Consider the following 17,887-nt stretch of genomic DNA (forward strand, 5'->3'; position numbering starts at 1 on the left):
CATTTATATGCCCGAAGGGTGCACAGGCGATGGTGATCGGTACTACTATACCATGGGCGTTGGCCGCCAGTACTGTGTACAACCGCACTCTGCATCGCCTGGACTGACAGTCTTCCTGTACGGTGGCGCTCGGCGCTGCCGACATTGGACAGACCCTGGGAGCGAGACATCTTCAGGTGCCGCTTAGACTGGAATGCGCCGCCGGCCTGAGTGTTGCGTTCACTGGCAGATGCAGCCGCGGCCTGGGTGTCACTGAATCAATATGGAAGATGGTGATTAGTAGGCCAGTAGGCAGCTGAGGCAGTGAAAACAAAAATACATAGTTGATGTGCCGTAGATACCAGTGGTGGCAATGAAGCTCGAAGCTTGAAGGCACAGGATGTATCGCGCTGGCGGCCACTGGCATGGGAAGCGGGGGTAATATAGGTGTCAGTACGGCCTCACACGGCAGCGCACCTCAGGTCGCCCCCGAACCGTTTCAAAGAGATAGCATATATAAGAGGCCGAGACGCCATAGATACGAAGGGCGGGATGGTGAGAGTGATGAGACGGGATACTTCTATGTGTACTGTAGCTGGTGAGACGTGCCAAACAGAGATGTCAATGTGTTCTCCTGAGCCTCCCCGTCCGCAAAAGCGCAATGTCGTTCATGCGACAGAGCGTGCCATGATATCATTCGTAACCTATCACGCACGTTGTGGTCAGCCAATGAACATGCTGCCTCTGACAATTCACAGACCTCGGAGTGATCATCAGCGTCTCCAGCTTCCTGGAGGGCGACCTCAGTCGAGCATTAGCGCCTGCGCCCATGCCCTGAACAATCGACGATGTACGCGCCGTAGGCTGTCGACTGCTCACCGAGAGAGTTAGACGAAATCCTAGGTCGACTTCGGAGGCCTCTCTACGTAACAGGACTTTGTTGTTCAGTGAGACCAACAGCTATTGGCATACCTGAGGGAACTGGCATCAGCACTGTAAGAGTTGTAGTGAATACTGATTCGTCACAATTTCGGCAGAGGCAACAAGCTATCGGCGGGTCAAAAAGCTGCTGGAAGTGCGAAATGGTTTGACGTGTACTCACAAACAGCTTGCCTAGTGATATTTGTCAACGTGATTGTCGTCCACAGACACATTACGAGACTGACCACGTTTTGTATATACCACTAACAACATACGACCACAATTGCATTTATGGCTAAAACGTCGATTAATTCACCGAAAATGATATGACAAGAATGCGAGACATACCCGTAAGGCACCCCGTCTCAATTACCGTTCTTACAATGCGGTTGACCAACCGATCGGTTTTGGCCCATTCATTTTTCATGCGATGTAACTGGATCAAGGTTAAATCATTTGTCAACAGAAACACGATCACTGTGGCTATTAAGTAGACGCACCGAATAGACCATGAATGCGGATATCGTCACATCTATGGTGGCGCCACAAGCCGACCAGACCTAGTTCCGATCGTAAGCTTGAGGCGTCCGATACTTGTTGATACGAATTACCATCGGAGATACGTTGACAATTCCGGCCAATGACTGGTTGTCTGGCTGCTCAATGCATATGCTATTGTCACGCCTAGGTTACCATCGATTAATGTACGTACCATCATGCTGACAGCAGATACAATGTCAAACCATAACGTGAACAGGATTGCCTGTGCACAGCTCAGTAGACTGTCCAGCCAAGGCACTTATGTGACTCACAAAGATGATGATGACTGAGAAGAGTCGGCTCTGCGACAACTTTTGAATGCGCCAAGCATAGAAGAGCTGAACAGTGGTTGCTGTGAAGGTGGGCATTAGGAACATGGCCAGCTAAGCTTTGAATTCCAGTTGCCCGATGTCGCATTGCTCATCCTTCAGAGCAAAAGTACAATATAGATTCTGGGTTATGAGGATAGTCTGAGCCCATTCATAGAAGCAGACAAGATAGACTGTAAGGGTTTCTCAGAGTGCGTGCGCCTAGCTTATACATAGACCGTACCTAGGCATTTCTGGAAGGTTGAGTCCTTCGGAAAACACACATAGTAAATGTCTACAATTGTGTCCGTCAGCCATATATAGCCTCCATATTGAAACGACTCACAAACTTGCACAGATAGGATGCCTTGCAACGCCCAGTTATATGCGGATCCTAGGAACTACGAGATCCAATTAAACATGCAGGACATGGCCGTTCACGCACTGACGTGGCAGAGAAAACGTACGGTAGGCCCTAAGCTGAGGTGTTCATGATGATGAAATAATCCGGCATAACATGTCTTCTCCAACTCACAAGAAAGAATAAACAGAAGGAACGGTCGACATATGAGCTCGTGGATTCACTATTAGGGACAAGTGCTTGCTGGCACTACACGTCGAAGAGCGTCAGCGAGCGTAGCTCTCGTAAGCTGTATGTCGTTGAGGTCGACGACGTGGGCGATGCGTTGCAGAGATGGATACAGCATGAGACAGACAACGGCATGTAATATATACTGCACCGTACTGGGGGGTAGCGCTCCGTTAGCACAAGATCGCGCCGCACGACGTGGCTTTCGCCCAATGGGGCGTTCGCTGAATCATGATAGCTTCGTACCTATGAATCAATTACTGTAGGTTCAGGATCATCATGAGCGGTCTGATACTTTACCTTCAAAAGGGAGACCCACGCACAGCAGGCGAAGTACCGCGCAGGGAAGACCCTCCCCTTGTTAGACCGTTCGGCTCCAGCAACTGTGTGAGTCGGCAGCGGAGATGTTGTTCTGCCAGTGTCATTCAGCAGACTTTGTGGCAAAGCAATATGAAACGGATGTACCGCACCGCCAGATCACGTCCCGACGTACTGATGAAGAAGGCGTCCGGGCCATATCCAAGTCACATCGTCCTACATGCGCCAAAATGTCGTATCTGACTAATTTTCGCCACAAACCAATATCTGCAATACCTTGGTCATGCCACTGCTGCTGTGAATGACGAAGACACTCCACATTCAGAGCCAGATTCAATTTTGTCTCGTACGCAACTTGGTATCACTCTCCGAGACACGACACGGACAACGTATCGCATCCGTCTCGGAAAAGGCTGACGGCCCCGGCGTCGGATCAAGTAAATCTGTCGCACGTCACATCCCCATGCTAATTATGATGTTGTCCGCAGTACCTGCATATGTATATCTGCAAAGCATTGAGTTTGTTCATGCAATTGACTCTGAGAATGCACGTACGCGAAGAACTTGGAGGGGCCATACTTTGTCACTTCTCGGTGTCTTCTCTTTGGGCAAACACGATACAAAAGAGGGACCCTTGGCGACCATGGGCCGTAGCAGAACATGAGGACCCATGTCCTCACACACATGCAACAACGCCATATTATCAACGTTCTGTGAAAGTGGGTCGAACACGATGTAGGTACCGCCAAGCTCTCTCTTCGAGGACCTGCCAGTGTACCAGGCAGCGTCTCTTGGTCCGCCCTCCGCACCTCAATTCATGCTATCGCCTACGCAGTGATGGTTCAGTCATATTGCGCAGAGCCTAGACTCGATAACAAACCTTACAGGTCTCATGATCGACATGTGCAGTCGCAGGCTTAGGTAGGTCGACCACAACAGAAAAGTGCCTGCCTGCAGTCAAAGGGGAGGTTGGCGAGGCGTGTTCGGTATGTCGGCTGATCATCTGCAGAACCAACGGACTCCGTCGTATGTTGACGTCGGAGATCTCGCCGTGCATGAAAGCTCTATTGTTCAGTGTGATCATCAACGTGTTCGCATATCTATAAATGATGTTAACAAGGTGAAGGAACGATGACGGACGTTCCTGTCACAATTTGGATAGAAACAGCAATCTGCCGACGGATGAGACAAGATAGAGTGGTTCTGAATAACGATGTACTGACGGGCAGGTCGCAGTAATGATTCCCTAGGATCACTGATCAGCGCTTCGGCACCGAAGCATATCCATAGGGAATAACACGGACCGAGAATCCCAACCAACAGACCAGAGTTATAACAGCGCCGATGACTGAGACATTAAGTATGTTCCTGAGAGGAAAGAGAGATATTATGTACCTGTGAGACAACCAGTCTCGATGACAACTTTGATAACGCGGTTGATCAATACATTGCTGTCTTTTCGCACAGATTTGAAGCGTCGCAACTGGTTGGCCGAAATTCCCTATGAGTTGACACATCCTCTCGAAGGACTGATGGTACGTACGGTGTACACCATAAATCCCGCGATCATAGAGTCCGCGAGGACGCTGCACCATAACCAGACCTGAAAATCCACACGGTTGTGAGGACATGTGCTGAACGTTTGAGCGACGAGCTGCTTACATTCATAGCGACATCCCATGTGACGGCCGTATCAGAAACGTCTCGCTGGCATGAAGCGGTACTGTCAATATTAACCTCAAATATTATCCAGCTCGCGTACCTTCAAGCTCACCGCGCCTACAATACCTGCGCAGAATGCTGCCACGACGACCTGAGTACACATCAGTGTGGACTGCGCCTCTATCAAGATGACAGGCCACATACGTTTAAAACGATAATTGAGAAGAGTCGGCTTTGCGATACCACTGCGATACGCCATGCATAGAATGACTGCACTGTAGCTGCCGTGAGGGCGGGCATAACGAACATGATAAGCCACATCTTCCCGCCACTTGCAAGGGGGAACAAGTCGCCTGTGACGAAGGTGTGGAAATTTCCGAAGTTGTCAATGCAGTCTGGGCCCATTCATAAATGCACACGGCATAAACTAGCAATGATATGCATTCAGCATGCGGTGCATCTTGCCGCCTCGCTCTCTTCTCCCACCTAGACATTTCCGGTAAATCGAGTCGTTTGGAAAACACAGATAGTAGATGTCTGCAACAAGGGTGAGCTCCTCAAGACACAGCACATCCAAGAAGTGAATACTCACAGACTTGGACGGACATGTGCCCTGCAGTGCCCAATTGAAGGCGAACCCCAGTATCTGAGAAGGCAAACACTGTTGCAGCAGAGCGGACGATATACGTGACTAAGTTACACACGTATGATCCTCTGTGATAATATGTATCAGTTTACAAGCCGTATATAGCCCCCTTCACTCACGCAAGGGAAGTCAAGGGTGTCGGCAATAACATAGCGTCTGTCGTTTGGCTGACTTCGGTGACAGCTGTGAGCTGAGGCAAGCTCATACTTAGAGCAGAGGCCGTGGGTTCAGTAGCTATGTGTTAGCACATGTCGTATCGCAGACTTTATGACGATGCAATGTGAGATGGATCGCACCGCAGGGCTGGGAATCACTTCCAGTCGACCGAGGTTGTACCGAGGACGAGATTGCATTCGAGTCACACTGCCCTTGGTGATGGCATATGCGGCAGAATTCATGATGACAAAAATGTGTTTCACAGTAAACCTAAACGACCACCACATGGTGATTTATTGAAGAGGACGCCAGCATGACAGATTGAGGGCATCATGTCATGGGCCATTCCGTGAACACACCTTCACCGAAGCGGAAGAAGCTGATCATGCCTGCGTCAACAGCTGCAATAACAACCATCTTCTTCCCTGTCTTCAACGACAGGAATGGGTTGACTTTGCGCGTCGTCTCTGCGGGCGCCGGTGACGAGAACGCCCAAGGAAAGAGTCTCTGCATCATAGAGGGAGATGGCATCGTCTTCGGGGCAGATGCTGGGGGCGGTGCAGGACCAGCACCGACAGATTTCTGCTGAGCGAAAGGCTGACGCTTGCGAGGAAGAGGCGGTGGTAGTTCTGGCAGCACGTCGAATAAGGCAGTCAACTCCGACAGCGTAGGCATGGGTGTGCGCCGCGCGCTACGATTCAAGCTGAGTGAAGTCCGGTGATTCAAGAAGATGACACGCACTTGACAACCACTACCGAGTAGTCGGGCGGTGGAGGCGCGGTCTTTTTGAAGGGTGTGGATGGCTTGCAGACGTTGTAGAATATCTGATACGGAGAGACGGGAGCCCGTGGAGGTGCTTTGACGTGCAGAGGTACATCATGGCCACCCGGCAGGAAGCGCAGGGACCGGAATGAGTTTCCTATGGGCATGCATGAGACGCTACTCCAGCATAACCCATGATAAAATGTGGGGATGTCATGCGTACCGTGAAGGCAACTGAGCCGAATTGGTCGCCACCAGTCAAATCGCGGCGCTAACAGGTGCATCAGAGCGCGGAGCGGCCACCGCATTATGAACAGAACTCTGTCAAAAAACGATGTTCTTGACGTTCTTTGAGGCTGTTCAGGAGGCGGTGGGACGGGATAGTCGGCATTGGGCGGTATGGTACGCGTAACTGCATACCCTAGCCTTTTCAGATATGCAAACACCTACGAATCCTATCAGCTGTCTATCTCTGCAAGATACGTTGATACACTACCTGATACTTCTCGAGCGTGAGGTCTTCCGTCCCTATTACCTCAGCGAAGGCCTGTTGAACGGTCATGGGGACGCCGTCGACGGTCTCTAGGCCTGGGATGTCTGCCGGTGCCAGATCGCAGGCTTTCCAGCAAAGCATTGCACCTCTTTCTACGAGGTAAAGAATTTCTTCAGGTAGCAGTTCGAGTCTCTTATGAATTTTCTTCGCGCCGTCGTCTACCGTCCCCGTCCTTGCCACGGAATGACCCATGCTTGCGAAGTGGATGCCTCTGCTCACGGTGACATGCGCTCGGGCAATGTCTGGATGCCAGACAGCATAACTGATGGACTTGCTAGCGGGACGAAGGGAGTAAATTCCTTGGATCTAGTTCGATGAATGTAAGTATGTACCTAGAGATGGTACGCGGTGCAGACAAGGCTTCCAGCATCGCATGTCTCGAACGGTCCAACACATGGCGCTGCAAGCCAGAGCCTCCCGCAGTAGTAGGCTCAAAGTCCTTCTCTCCACGTTTCGGGATGAAGGGTCGCGCAGTGGGAAGAGAGCTGATGCATCTGTCAGTCAAGCAGAACTCGTGCAGGCTGAGTGCGAGCGTACGGCAGCTTCGTCCAATCTGGCCCCTGGTCTTCATCGCCTGATGACTGTTCATCCTCTTCTCGGTCAATCTGCTCAGTAACTGGGACAGAATTAGGCTGTTCCAGAGTGTCGTCCATGTTCGTCGTGCGTCCCAGAGTTCGTGAGTTGAAGATGAGTCCAAGATGAGTCCGCGAAAAGACAGCAAGCGCCGGGTTGCAGCGGGCGCTTGCGGTGATCGGTGGTACATCTGAGATCTTGAGCGCTTCGGCGTTTGCGGACCCTCGGTCGTCCGACAGCTGCGTTCTTGCCTGAGCTATAGACGGACGGACGTTCACCAGTCGACGGCAAGCTGGCATCCGTCGCTGCGTAGCTGAACGAGAGACACCTCAAAGCTTTGCGGGACGCCATGGTCGAGGGGCCGACGTTCGTAGATTCTCTTGTGGTATGTCTCTGCCTCGATCTTCTGAGTCGTCGAGACTCGACTGACCAAGCCAGGCCGGTGGGCTCGCAGGCACAGCCGTCGACCTCCTCTTCTTTCCCATTGACACCATCAAAACGCGTCTGCAGTCGCCACAAGGATTTGTGCCTGCAGGCGGCTTCAATGGGGTCTATAGAGGTGTCGGGAGTGTCGTGGTCGGCAGCGCACCGGGAGGTACGTGCTCTTCGGTTATTGCATGCGTCTCGCTCAGCGTACACGCGTTGTAGCCGCTGTTTTCTTCTGCACTTACGACACACTGAAACGCACGCTGCCCTTGGCGGAGAACATGGCCCCGGTGACGCACATGCTGGCCGCGTCCACCGGCGAAGTTGTACGACAGTCTAGCTATCCTTGCAGTTGCACCTTCTCATTACCGCAGGACCACGTCAGGCTGCTTGTTTAATCAGAGTACCTACGGAAGTCATCAAGACGCGCATGCAAACTTCGACGTACGGCAGCCTTGCCGGCTCGTCATTCGCCGCCGCTCGACGAGTGCTCTCGCAGGAGGGCCTCCGTGGCTTTTATAGAGGGTTTGGGACAACCGTCATGAGGGAGGTACGTGGCTCGTATCCCTTGGTATGGTACCACTCAACTTAGCCAGGAGCACAGATACCCTTCACGTCACTACAGTTCCCTCTGTACGAGCTGCTGAAACTCCGGTTGTCTCAAGCGCTGGGACGAAGACCATTACATGCATACGAGGCTGCCGCCTGTGGGAGTGTATCAGGGGGCGTCGCTGCTGCACTGACTACACCGCTGGACGTGTTGAAAACTCGGGTCATGTTGGATATGAGGGTGCGTACCCGTTCTCGTGTCATAGCTGAGCGCGTCAGCTAAGGTTCGGGACCCTAGGACACATCCAAGCACAGCATGCCCTCTTTGCCTGCCCGTCTGAAACAAATCTATGTCTCAGAAGGACCGCGAGCACTATTCAGTGGTGTCGTTCCAAGGACACTGTGGATATCAGCCGGAGGCGCTGTCTTCCTTGGCGTCTACGAATGGGCGATCGGCACACTCACGAGCCTGTGAGTCTGACAGCGAGACAAAATGCATAATCATCGCAACTACCGCTACATTACTATCACCTTCTGTTGTCTATCTAGCTACTTAAATTCTTCACTCACCCGACTCATCCAAATGAGCCGTCATGACACGTCGGCATCGGCGGGTCGAGGTCCAAGCTTCAATATGACGCGAGGTAGTCTCTTCGGCGCTTGATCATCGTCAAGAGCGTCCGAAAGCGAAGACAACGAGGACGTAGACGCGTCGTCGGATAGTTCATCTCCTTCCGGCTCCTCTTGCTTGACCATAACCTCTACTCCAAGGTCCCCCTTAACTCCGGTCCTCTTCGCGTCCGATCTCTTCGGTAACGTGCTTGACTTCTGTTTAGACGGAAGATGAGGTGTCTTGCGCTCCCTGAGCACTCGGGAAGAGGGCGGGACCGCGTTGCGCGTGGATGTTGTAGGAGGTACAAGATGCGAAGAGTCGATGGTTGCGAAGACCTCAACCGTTCGGGCGAGCCACGGCGCGGGTGCGGTAGGCTGAGAGACTCGGCCGCCCCGCCGTTTCTTCGTGGCTTGTTCAAGCTAGCGAGTTACCTTAGACCTGCTTTCCACGAAGGTACTTGCATGCTTACCTCGGTTAGATTGTCCAAACTCCACCAGCTCTCGTCTACCGCAGCTCCCTCCGCCTCTGCGAGGCCGATCAGGTGTGCCATGGCGCCACTCGTCAGCGCGCGGTCGCTGTACCCACCCTCGAGCACGCTGATCAAGCGCCCGCGGGCATAGCGTTCCGCGAGCCTTCGCGTGTCGTTGGCGAAGCGGCGGTAGAACGAGGTCGGGACGTGGCGCTGGTGTCGAGACATGGAAGGGTATTCGTGTTCGCTCGCGTCGAACCCGCAACTGTGGTACATGCAAGCATCAGGGCCATGCTTGAAGTCAGAGGCACTAGCAGACGGACGGACCTGATGAAGACCAGAACTCATCGCCCGGACCACCTGTCTCGTCGAGGAACTCGGCGGCCTTGCTGAGTAGCTTGGAGTATGGGCCGGTGTAGAGCTCGTCATGAAATTGCTTCTCGGAGCTGTACGGCCGGAGGTGCACGTTCTCGATGTGCTGACCGTGCGGTCCGTGGATCGACACTGAGGCGGCCTGTACAAGCTCGAGCTTCCCATCCTGCCCTCGTGCGTTTGTCACTGAACTTTAGAGGAGGTATAACAGTCGTCACCTCGCATGGATAGGAAAGGACGTCGTGGATGCTCCCGTAGTAGACTTGCAGACCGGGCTTGTCTAGAGGTGCACCGGCTTCCTGCTCGAGCGCCTTTCTGTACGATTCCTCGTTAATCTGCCAGACGATTGACTGTGTTCCGTTCCCTGCCTCTCACTTTAGCTTGATGGATATGAGGGCGGGTGTGACATACCATGGTGAAGGTCGATATCGAGCACGACTATGCGATTAATCCCATGCTTAAGGTGCGCTACGGATGCGTATGAAGATCAGTCTGTTGTGGATGTACGACTTGCATACCATGAGCGGCGGCGACGGCGACGTTGTTCACGAAGCAAAATCCAGACGGTGAGTCCTGAATGATATTCATTGACATCAAGCGACGTGATGTTGCAAACGGGTCAACATACTTCTCCGCAATGGTGACCAGGCGGTCTTAGCGCGACAAAGGCGCGCGAGATTCCAGTGTCCGGAATGCTACCAACCACGGTATCGACGGCCTGACAGACGGTGCCCAAGGCCCCTTGTATTGCAAGTAGCGACTCGGGGCATACTGGTACAAAATGCATTGTGGGTACAAGCGCAAATACAGTAATATAACACGTACAGTACAGATCTCCTTGGGGGAGACCTTCCGGGATCTCGCTTTCGCCCTTGTCGATCTTCGCGCGACTTTCTGCAGTCCACCGCTTCAAGTTCTCCAGGTACACGTCTCCTTCAATGTCGCCATGAATAAACTTCACGGCTGCATTGTTTAGGATGTCGACCGACGCGTCGCTCTGTATCAGTTGTACCGGAACGCGTGAGCGCGAGGTAGAAGAGGGGGTGGCGAGGTTTAACCGCCCAAGGGCCGTAGCAATTCGTCAGCGTCCGTTCCTTGAGCAGCCGCGGGGGGTACGCGTTCTTCCTTGGGTTCTGCTTTGGCGTTGGAGTCGCGTGGGGCAGCGAACGACTCCTCCAGTCGCGCGACCGCTGCCGCCAGGCCGACATGAACAGCGCGTAGGCGCTCAGGCCGTTCCACAATGCAGGACGTGTCGCGGGAGCGTATGTAGCGGTGTTGGACACACGATTTCTGTGTAAACACTGCGGTCAGCGAGCCAGCTGGTTGTCCCGGAGCAGTACCAGCATCCATAGCTGTACAGTGCAATAACTTGAAGGATCGAAGAGGAGGAGGGTGGTCAACCGGTGTGGCTGAAGCGCGTCGCGAGCTATATTTAGACTAAGTAACGGTCACAACTTTAATTTATACATACGTAATACAGATAACTATTTGCACCAAATAAGCTTTCGGTCCCAGTAAGCTGGATAACCCTGTACCATTGTCCACAACTGCCAGTGAGACCCACGGTCCGCTGTTCTCAAGCTTCAGCTCTACTTGCACTTCAACTTCTCCGAGGGCTCTATGGATGCGACACAAGGCACGCATAACGACCCAGAGTCTACTGACAACGCCGGTGAACCGAACGACTCTCGCGCGGCGGCCACAAACCAAGGGCGGTTCCGGGTCGACTTCAACCTCGTCAACGCATTCACTGACACACTCATGGGCATGAGGCCCTTCCTCGGCCGCGCAGCACCAGCACCCGTTCCCGCTCCTGAGGATTCTGCCGCCACTGTTGCGGCTGACAGCGCTGCAGGCGATGATGCACCACCGCCTCTAGCCTCCGAATCGGATTCTAGCGGCTCAGATTCGGATTCAGACGCGAGCGACGGCGGCGATAGCGAGGCGGGCAGCATGCCGTCCCTGCAGACGGTGTCGGACAGCTCGGACGAGGGCCCGGACTCTGACGCGGATGTGTACGACTCGGACGCGGACTCTGACGGCTCGGGCTGGGACGAGCACGATGTGCGCGACGACCTCCGGCGCGGGATGGAGACGATTGGCGGCCCGGCGGAGAGCACCGTGCACTATGAGCCGTACTCCGACGAGGAGGAGGAAGAGTGGGAAGACGAAGATGACGAGTTCTTGGAGGACGACTTTGCGGAGCAGGGCACTGAGGTGAGGACGGGTGGTCACAAGAGAAACTTGCGCTGTCCGCCGGTCGCAGGGTGGCATGCTAATGCACATACGATACAGGTTCCGTTCAGGTCTATAGACCTCCTGGAGTGGTTGATGTCCCGCGAAGGCTCTCAGTGGACAACGACCCACAGCGCGCAGAGACCCTGCTCGCCGGTTTGGAAACCGTGTCGGACGAGCTCGTCCTGAGGTACGAGAAGCTGCGCGGGGGCGACGGCGAGGCCGCCGAGGGTTGCGCGATCTGCAGGGATGACTACCTCATCGAGTACCCACAAGACCCGGCGGACCTCGGAAAGCTCAGCGGGGCCACCCTGACCTACGCGCTCTTCGAGCTGCTCCCGTTCCACCCGTCGCCACACCAGATTCTGGTGTTCCCCTGCCCCGGGAGACATCTGTTTCACCGCAGCTGCCTCGCGCCATGGCTCGCGCGCAAGACGACGTGCCCATCATGCAGGTTTGATATCGACCCGGATTCGCTCACCCTGCGTCTCACGGGGACGATGTCGCATTACGCATCAGGGGTGCGGACGTGGGAGCCGCCGAATGTACTGGGGCTGGAGGACTGGCTTGCGGAAGAGGAGACATATCAGACGGTTGGACACCGTACGGAGTGCTCACATGCAGCGAAGCCTGACGCATCTGGTACGTCTTGGCGTACTGGCTCGGTGTATGCGTGCTCACCGCGGGGCACTGAATACAGGACAAGGACGCACAGGTCCGAGGGTGACCTTCGCTCCCACAGCTAGAGATTTCAGGGACTTTAGGGACCTCAGGATGACTCCGACGAGGAGTCGATTCCTGAGGTTGACCCTCCCCGCGCGGCGCCGGCACCGAGGCCGACGGACGATCCCTTCCGAACTCATGCTCGACCCGCCGTCGCAGCAAGTCGTAGACGATCACCTTCCTCGTCCCGCCGGCAGATTTCCTTCCGCGTACCCAGCGGTGGTGCACACGGCACGAGGAACATGCACGACGCGGTGGTAGAGGACGTGTTCACTCGCATTCTCCTGTATGAGCGGACGCACCGGGGGGCAAACCCGCCCCTCGCCCGTCGCCGCCGACATTCCCGGAGTTGCTGCCGGACGTCGGAGGGCGAGCGACGACGAGCTCCCTGCGCTCGTCGAGTGATGCATACAATCAGACGCGTCTTCCGCGTTTCAGCCGGTCCAAATTGTTGGACGTCTACGTTGCTTTTGTTGATGACATTGTGGTTCGGTCGCATATAATCACGCATATTGTACAGTACGCAATGACAAGGTGGTGACGGGGTACTGTGTCCTTTCGGCTCTTTTGCCCACTATGCGGCGCTGGGAGCTTCATGTGATGTACTATGGACGTAGCAAGCTCCATCGCGGCGCGGTTGTACCGTACAGAGCATATACTGAGGCTTGAGCACACAGCTGCAGGAGCACAACAAAATCACGAGAAAGAAAATAACGAAGACGATTCGCTTACTTATCTGTGAGGCGAGTTTGGGCGTCAGGTTGGAGTGGTCGGCCCAGGATAAGGTGAATTAGCGAGACACTGGGCCAGGTTGGATTCTGTCAAATCCGTTTGGGTCCCCCTCGTTTGCGTCGGTGGAAAGGGGGTCAACAAAGACAGTAATGAATGCGCAGGATGTGTGTGCGCGACGGGAGCATCTCCGAGCAAGGCAGGCCAGGGGGAGGCATGTGCGTCGGGCCGCGGACCGGGGAGACAGTTGGGCCGAGGGCGGATCGTGCACCGATCTTGACGGGAGTCGGTGCCCCTTTTCATGAGCACGATGATCTGCAACCTGCCTCTGCCAGCAGCGCACACCCACAAGCCTCCTCTTCGTTGAGGACCACCATGTCCAAGGCAGCCGCCCTCCGGCGCGCCCTCTTCTCGCGCAGATCCCTTGCCATCGTCTCCGGCGGCACCCTCGTCGCAGCAGGCGGCGGGTACTGGTATCTCAACTCCGGCCCAACCTATCCACCCTCCACGAAGGAGACGCGGAGGCCCCCGCCACCATGGACGCCCCCCTCGAGGCAGAACATGCTTGATGCGCTCAAGGCGTCCGATGTCAAGCAGGGAAACGAATATACGGAAGAGTTTGACCTCCTCATCGTCGGAGGTGGTGCGACAGGAGCTGGTGTCGCTCTCGATGCTGCTAGCAGAGGTCTGAAGGTCGCCCTCGTGGAACGGGATGATTTCAGCTCTGGTGAGTCACCCTCTATATATCATTTGCTCCTCAGATGCTTCTGGAATCCTGGAAGGGCGAGTCCCCTCTCACACCACTCGCTGGGCTGGCCCCTGAACAAAGCATCTACACTCTGGGCAGCCATGGTTTCACGCTCTCAGGCCGTTCCCAGCTTCCCTCCGCTGCGAGCCCACCTGCGCGCACTGCGTCATTGTCGACAGTTGATCCGAGTATTATCCTTGACGTATTCACGGGCTTCCTCTCGATCATGCTCAGTCATTAGACGCGTTTGATTTGAGCATCTATGCCAATCGCCTCTTTGGTACTGGAAGTCGAACTGCACAGCTTGGACGCTACCTCAGTGAATGCCCTTGCATCTTCCAGCCCATTGCAATAGTTTTTCTACGTCCGGTCATGCTCACTCTACTCTTTTTATTATTCAGGAACTTCGTCAAAGTCCACGAAGCTCGTCCACGGTGGTGTCCGTTACCTCCAAAAGGCAGTCATGGAGCTCGACTACGAGCAATACAAGCTTGTCCGCGAGGCCCTTCATGAGCGTCGTATTTTCCTCCAGACTGCACCCTATCTGTCGGCCATGCTGCCAATTATGTTGCCAATTTACAAGTATGTTTTTGTTTTCAAGGCAACTCCACAGGTTACAGAAGGCTGACGAGCCTCAGGTATTGGCAGGTGCCGTATTATTGGGTAGGCTGCAAAATGTACGATGTTCTCGCAGGCAAAGAGAACATGGAGTCTTCGTACCTCATGAGCAAGGGGAAGGCACTCGAGACTTTCCCTATGCTCAAGCAGGACGGACTCGTCGGTGCACTGGTTTACTATGACGGTATGTATGTTCTGTCTTGTCGCATATTCCACGACTCATTGCCATCCAGGACAACACAACGACTCGCGGATGAACATCGCGCTGATCATGACGGCCGTCCAGCAGGGCGCGATCGTCGCCAACCACGTCGAGGTTACCTCCCTGGCCAAGGACACTTCCTCCGGACAGCTGCACGGCGCGCGCGTCAAGGACAGGCTCTCCGGCCAAGAGTGGAACGTGCGCGCCAAGGGCATCATCAACGCGACGGGGCCCTTTGCCGACGCGCTGCTCACCATGGACAATCCCTCGCACAAGCCGATCGTCCAGGCGTCTTCTGGCATCCACATCACGCTCCCGAATACTACTCCCCGCGCACGATGGGCCTGCTCGACCCCGCGACGAGCGACGGGCGCGTGATCTTCTTCCTGCCGTGGCAGGGGAACACGATCGCGGGCACGACGGACACGCCCGCACGCGTCGAGACGGAGCCGCGCGCGCAGGAGGAGGAGATCCGCTGGGTGCTCGAGGAGGTCCGGCGCTACCTCAGCCCGGACATCAAGGTCCGCCGCGGCGACGTGCTCAGCGCGTGGAGCGGCCTCCGCCCGCTCGTGCGCAACCCGAACGCGGCGAGCACGGAGGGCCTGGTCCGCAACCACATGATCCATGTGAGCGACAGCGGATTGCTGACGATCGCTGGTGGCAAGTGGACGACGTACCGCGCGATGGCGGAGGAGACGGTCGATAAGGCGGTCGAGGTCTTTGCGCTCAAGCCGAAGAGCGGGTGTGTCACCGAGAGCCTCAGGCTGGTTGGCAGCGACGGCTGGAGCAGGAACATGTTCATTGGTCTCATTCAACGGGTGGGTGACGTCTCTTGACGAATTCGTGCGGTCGCTGATCGAGCCGCTTCAGTACGGTCTTTCTACGGACGTGGCTAAGCACCTCGCGGACAACTATGGTGATCGCGCGTGGACGGTCTGTTCCTACGCAGCGCCCACTGGCGAAAGCTGGCCCCTTCATGGTGTCCTGTTGGCAGCAAGCTATCCCTGTACGTTCCTAATGTGTTCTCTACCTAGCCAACGCACTGACCCCATCACCCCCAGTCATTGAAGCCGAGGTGCGCTACGCCGTGCACCACGAGTACGCGCAGACCGCCGTCGACGTCATCGCGCGCCGGTGCCGCCTCTCCTTCCTCAACGCGCAAGCCGCGCTCGACGCGCTCCCGCGTGTCCTCGACATCATGGCGGAGGAGTGCAAGTGGTCGAGCTCGCGCAAGGCGGCGGAGCTCGAGCGCGCGACGCGCTTCCTCGCGAGCATGGGCCTGCCGCCGAACGCGGAGCCGGTGCGCCGCGGGCCGCACGGCCTGCTCGAGCGGTCGAGGGCGCGCTCGGCATCGCGGGCCAGCGCAGGCGGCGCGCGGGCGCGGAGATGGTGTACAGCCGGGCGCAGTTCGAGGCGGGCGAGGTGGAGCAGCTGCGCGCGGCGTTCGCGGGCGCGGCGAAGGGCGCGGAGAGAAGCTGGCGACTGAGCACGTGCTCGACCTCGTGAAGGCGCTGCCCGGGTACGGGGCGGTGAACAAGAAGGACTACGAGTACGTCCTTGAGGAGGCGGGCTTCTCGAAGGCGCAGGGTGTCGACTTTGATGAGTTCGTTGAGGTGAGATGGTTAGTTGGGCTGGCGGGTGTGCGCGAATTTCTGACATCATTTCCCCCTAGATCTGTGCGGAGCTGCGCGACGTACTCTTCTCCACGGCCCCGAGCAGGCCGGGGAGCAGACCGAAGGAGGAGGATCCCGGTGGAGAAGAGTGGTGGCGGTGTCTAAAAGCCAGAACATCGTCTCTCTCTGACACGTTCCAGCATTTATCTATTCTAAACCTAGAGTACAGTAGCGAATCCTTCAGCGTTCATGCTGTATCCGTAGGCTCATGACATGCGTACGTGGTGTTTGTCTTTAGTACTTTCGTATCACAACGAAACCTACATTTCATCCACCATGCACCACCCGCGTCTCGAGAACTGCTCACGCCTATTCACCTCAAATACGCCGCAACGCCGCAACAGCCAGGATTGCATGCAAAACATAGGATGACATTCAACGCCGACACTTCATGCCGGTTCCATAGAGGTAAGTAGTACAGTATTACATGACTAGAAGTCCACGTGGACAACGATGACAAAAATATAGAAAACGTGACATAGAGATGGAGCCAGCCGTTGCTTGGCTGGGGAACAACTTAGGACCGCTCACCGCGGAGACGGCGGGCAAGAGCGAGGTCCTTGGGTTGACTGTAGAAAGGGGTTAGCGCCCACATACGCAGAGATGTACTACAACAGTATGACTCACATGGTGACACGCTTGGCGTGGATGGCAGCCAAGTTGGTGTCCTCGAAGAGAGACACGAGGTATGCCTCAGCAGCCTCCTGGAGAGCCATGACGGCGGACGACTGGAAGCGCAGATCCGTCTACAAAATGCATGTCATCAGTTACCCAGTATAGTAGACGGCACTGGCCACACGCACCTTGAAGTCCTGCGCAATCTCACGGACCAACCGCTGGAAGGGCAGCTTCCTGATAAGCAGCTCGGTCGACTTCTGGTAGCGACGAATCTCTCGGAGGGCGACCGTTCCGGGGCGGAAGCGATGGGGCTTCTTCACACCACCAGTGGTCTGGTTCTGCAGAGGCAATAGTATGAGCAAAGCACCCCACACCGAGTTATCCAACTCGACAACACTCACGGGCGCAGTCTTGCGCGCAGCCTTCGAGGCGAGCTGCTTACGAGGGGCCTTGCCACCGGTGGACTTGCGGGCGGTCTGCTTGGTACGTGCCATGGCTAGTGAAGGTCGATTGTCGACGGGACAGGGGTAGATATGAGGATGCGAGAGGGTGCCACTGAGGGAGCCTTGTGATGGCGGGAAGAGAAGGCGTTGATTGCATTCAACAAGTCGCGTCGTGCCCTTATATATGCGCGACGCGTGACGCGTGACTAACGCGTCTGTGGCTGTGCCACTTTTGGGTTGCTGTGGCTGAGTGCGTGGCTTGTCTCCGCCCGTCACGACGGCGACCGTGTCCACAGGTGTCCACTACCGCCAACTATCCTGCCGACTCAATTGCGACTCAAGTTCATTTCTGCAGCAATGCATGAACTTGACGTCTGCGCTCACAAGGTTCTGAGCCGCCTGGCAACCAAGTAGTCTCAGTTCTGACTGCAGCACCGTTCTGTCTGGAATCCTCTGCGCAAG

At 55.6% G+C, this 17,887-nt stretch overlaps 8 protein-coding genes across 8 annotated transcripts; 3 read left to right on the forward strand and 5 right to left on the reverse strand.

The window, feature by feature from the left end:
- Nucleotides 1-856: 856 nt before the first annotated feature.
- B0H18DRAFT_973860 (uncharacterized protein) lies at nt 857-1,460 on the reverse strand (the record flags this gene model as incomplete). The annotated part of the gene is made up of 5 exons (XM_048043962.1): nt 857-1,026; nt 1,082-1,092; nt 1,146-1,195; nt 1,249-1,336; nt 1,401-1,460. Coding segments are annotated over 3 exons (180 nt in total), but the record flags the coding sequence as incomplete, so codon positions are not given.
- Nucleotides 1,461-3,057: 1,597 nt separating this feature from the next.
- B0H18DRAFT_973866 (uncharacterized protein) lies at nt 3,058-5,406 on the reverse strand (the record flags this gene model as incomplete). The annotated part of the gene is made up of 16 exons (XM_048043963.1): nt 3,058-3,160; nt 3,211-3,482; nt 3,518-3,755; nt 3,807-3,827; nt 3,879-3,901; nt 3,960-4,003; nt 4,051-4,138; nt 4,199-4,258; nt 4,318-4,362; nt 4,418-4,468; nt 4,522-4,712; nt 4,804-4,870; nt 4,910-4,963; nt 5,005-5,008; nt 5,083-5,163; nt 5,402-5,406. The coding sequence occupies 14 exons, from the start codon at nt 5,404-5,406 to the stop codon at nt 3,518-3,520; spliced, it is 972 nt and encodes a 323-aa protein (XP_047899784.1). The 3' UTR covers nt 3,058-3,160; nt 3,211-3,482.
- Nucleotides 5,262-7,148, reverse strand: B0H18DRAFT_1091984 (tRNA-splicing endonuclease subunit sen54 N-term-domain-containing protein). The gene is made up of 6 exons (XM_048032310.1): nt 6,972-7,148; nt 6,767-6,919; nt 6,378-6,708; nt 6,105-6,327; nt 5,861-6,038; nt 5,262-5,810 (listed from the first exon to the last, which is right to left on the reverse strand). Exons 1-6 carry the CDS (start codon nt 7,085-7,087, stop codon nt 5,450-5,452), a joined length of 1,362 nt encoding a protein of 453 aa, XP_047899785.1. The 5' UTR covers nt 7,088-7,148; the 3' UTR covers nt 5,262-5,449.
- Nucleotides 7,149-7,272: 124 nt separating this feature from the next.
- B0H18DRAFT_323253 (S-adenosylmethionine transporter) lies at nt 7,273-8,515 on the forward strand. Its single transcript, XM_048037573.1, has 6 exons — nt 7,273-7,392; nt 7,446-7,602; nt 7,656-7,759; nt 7,819-7,983; nt 8,038-8,223; nt 8,281-8,515. The coding sequence occupies exons 1-6, from the start codon at nt 7,357-7,359 to the stop codon at nt 8,455-8,457; spliced, it is 825 nt and encodes a 274-aa protein (XP_047899786.1). The 5' UTR covers nt 7,273-7,356; the 3' UTR covers nt 8,458-8,515.
- A 58-nt stretch (nt 8,516-8,573) lies between these two features.
- On the reverse strand, nt 8,574-10,786 carry B0H18DRAFT_1082021 (Arginase/deacetylase; the record flags this gene model as incomplete). The annotated part of the gene is made up of 9 exons (XM_048031473.1): nt 8,574-9,014; nt 9,065-9,329; nt 9,409-9,602; nt 9,655-9,800; nt 9,848-9,904; nt 9,955-10,009; nt 10,065-10,207; nt 10,262-10,433; nt 10,553-10,786. 9 exons carry the CDS (start codon nt 10,784-10,786, stop codon nt 8,574-8,576), a joined length of 1,707 nt encoding a protein of 568 aa, XP_047899787.1.
- Nucleotides 10,787-11,056: 270 nt separating this feature from the next.
- Nucleotides 11,057-12,655, forward strand: B0H18DRAFT_1113812 (uncharacterized protein; the record flags this gene model as incomplete). The annotated part of the gene is made up of 3 exons (XM_048033014.1): nt 11,057-11,653; nt 11,743-12,313; nt 12,372-12,655. The coding sequence occupies 3 exons, from the start codon at nt 11,057-11,059 to the stop codon at nt 12,653-12,655; spliced, it is 1,452 nt and encodes a 483-aa protein (XP_047899788.1).
- An 843-nt stretch (nt 12,656-13,498) lies between these two features.
- On the forward strand, nt 13,499-16,469 carry B0H18DRAFT_1082022 (DAO-domain-containing protein; the record flags this gene model as incomplete). Its single annotated transcript, XM_048031474.1, has 11 exons — nt 13,499-13,850; nt 14,273-14,453; nt 14,510-14,673; nt 14,723-14,981; nt 15,056-15,509; nt 15,562-15,697; nt 15,753-15,991; nt 16,030-16,113; nt 16,164-16,304; nt 16,364-16,367; nt 16,408-16,469. The coding sequence occupies 11 exons, from the start codon at nt 13,499-13,501 to the stop codon at nt 16,467-16,469; spliced, it is 2,076 nt and encodes a 691-aa protein (XP_047899789.1).
- A 412-nt stretch (nt 16,470-16,881) lies between these two features.
- Nucleotides 16,882-17,476, reverse strand: B0H18DRAFT_1082023 (histone H3; the record flags this gene model as incomplete). The annotated part of the gene is made up of 4 exons (XM_048031475.1): nt 16,882-16,933; nt 16,992-17,110; nt 17,168-17,314; nt 17,384-17,476. The coding sequence occupies 4 exons, from the start codon at nt 17,474-17,476 to the stop codon at nt 16,882-16,884; spliced, it is 411 nt and encodes a 136-aa protein (XP_047899790.1).
- Nucleotides 17,477-17,887: the final 411 nt, after the last annotated feature.

Source organism: Fomitopsis serialis (assembly GCF_022376445.1).
Source record: "Fomitopsis serialis strain Sig1Antser10 chromosome Unknown B0H18scaffold_3, whole genome shotgun sequence".
Lineage (NCBI taxonomy): Eukaryota > Fungi > Basidiomycota > Agaricomycetes > Polyporales > Fomitopsidaceae > Fomitopsis > Fomitopsis serialis.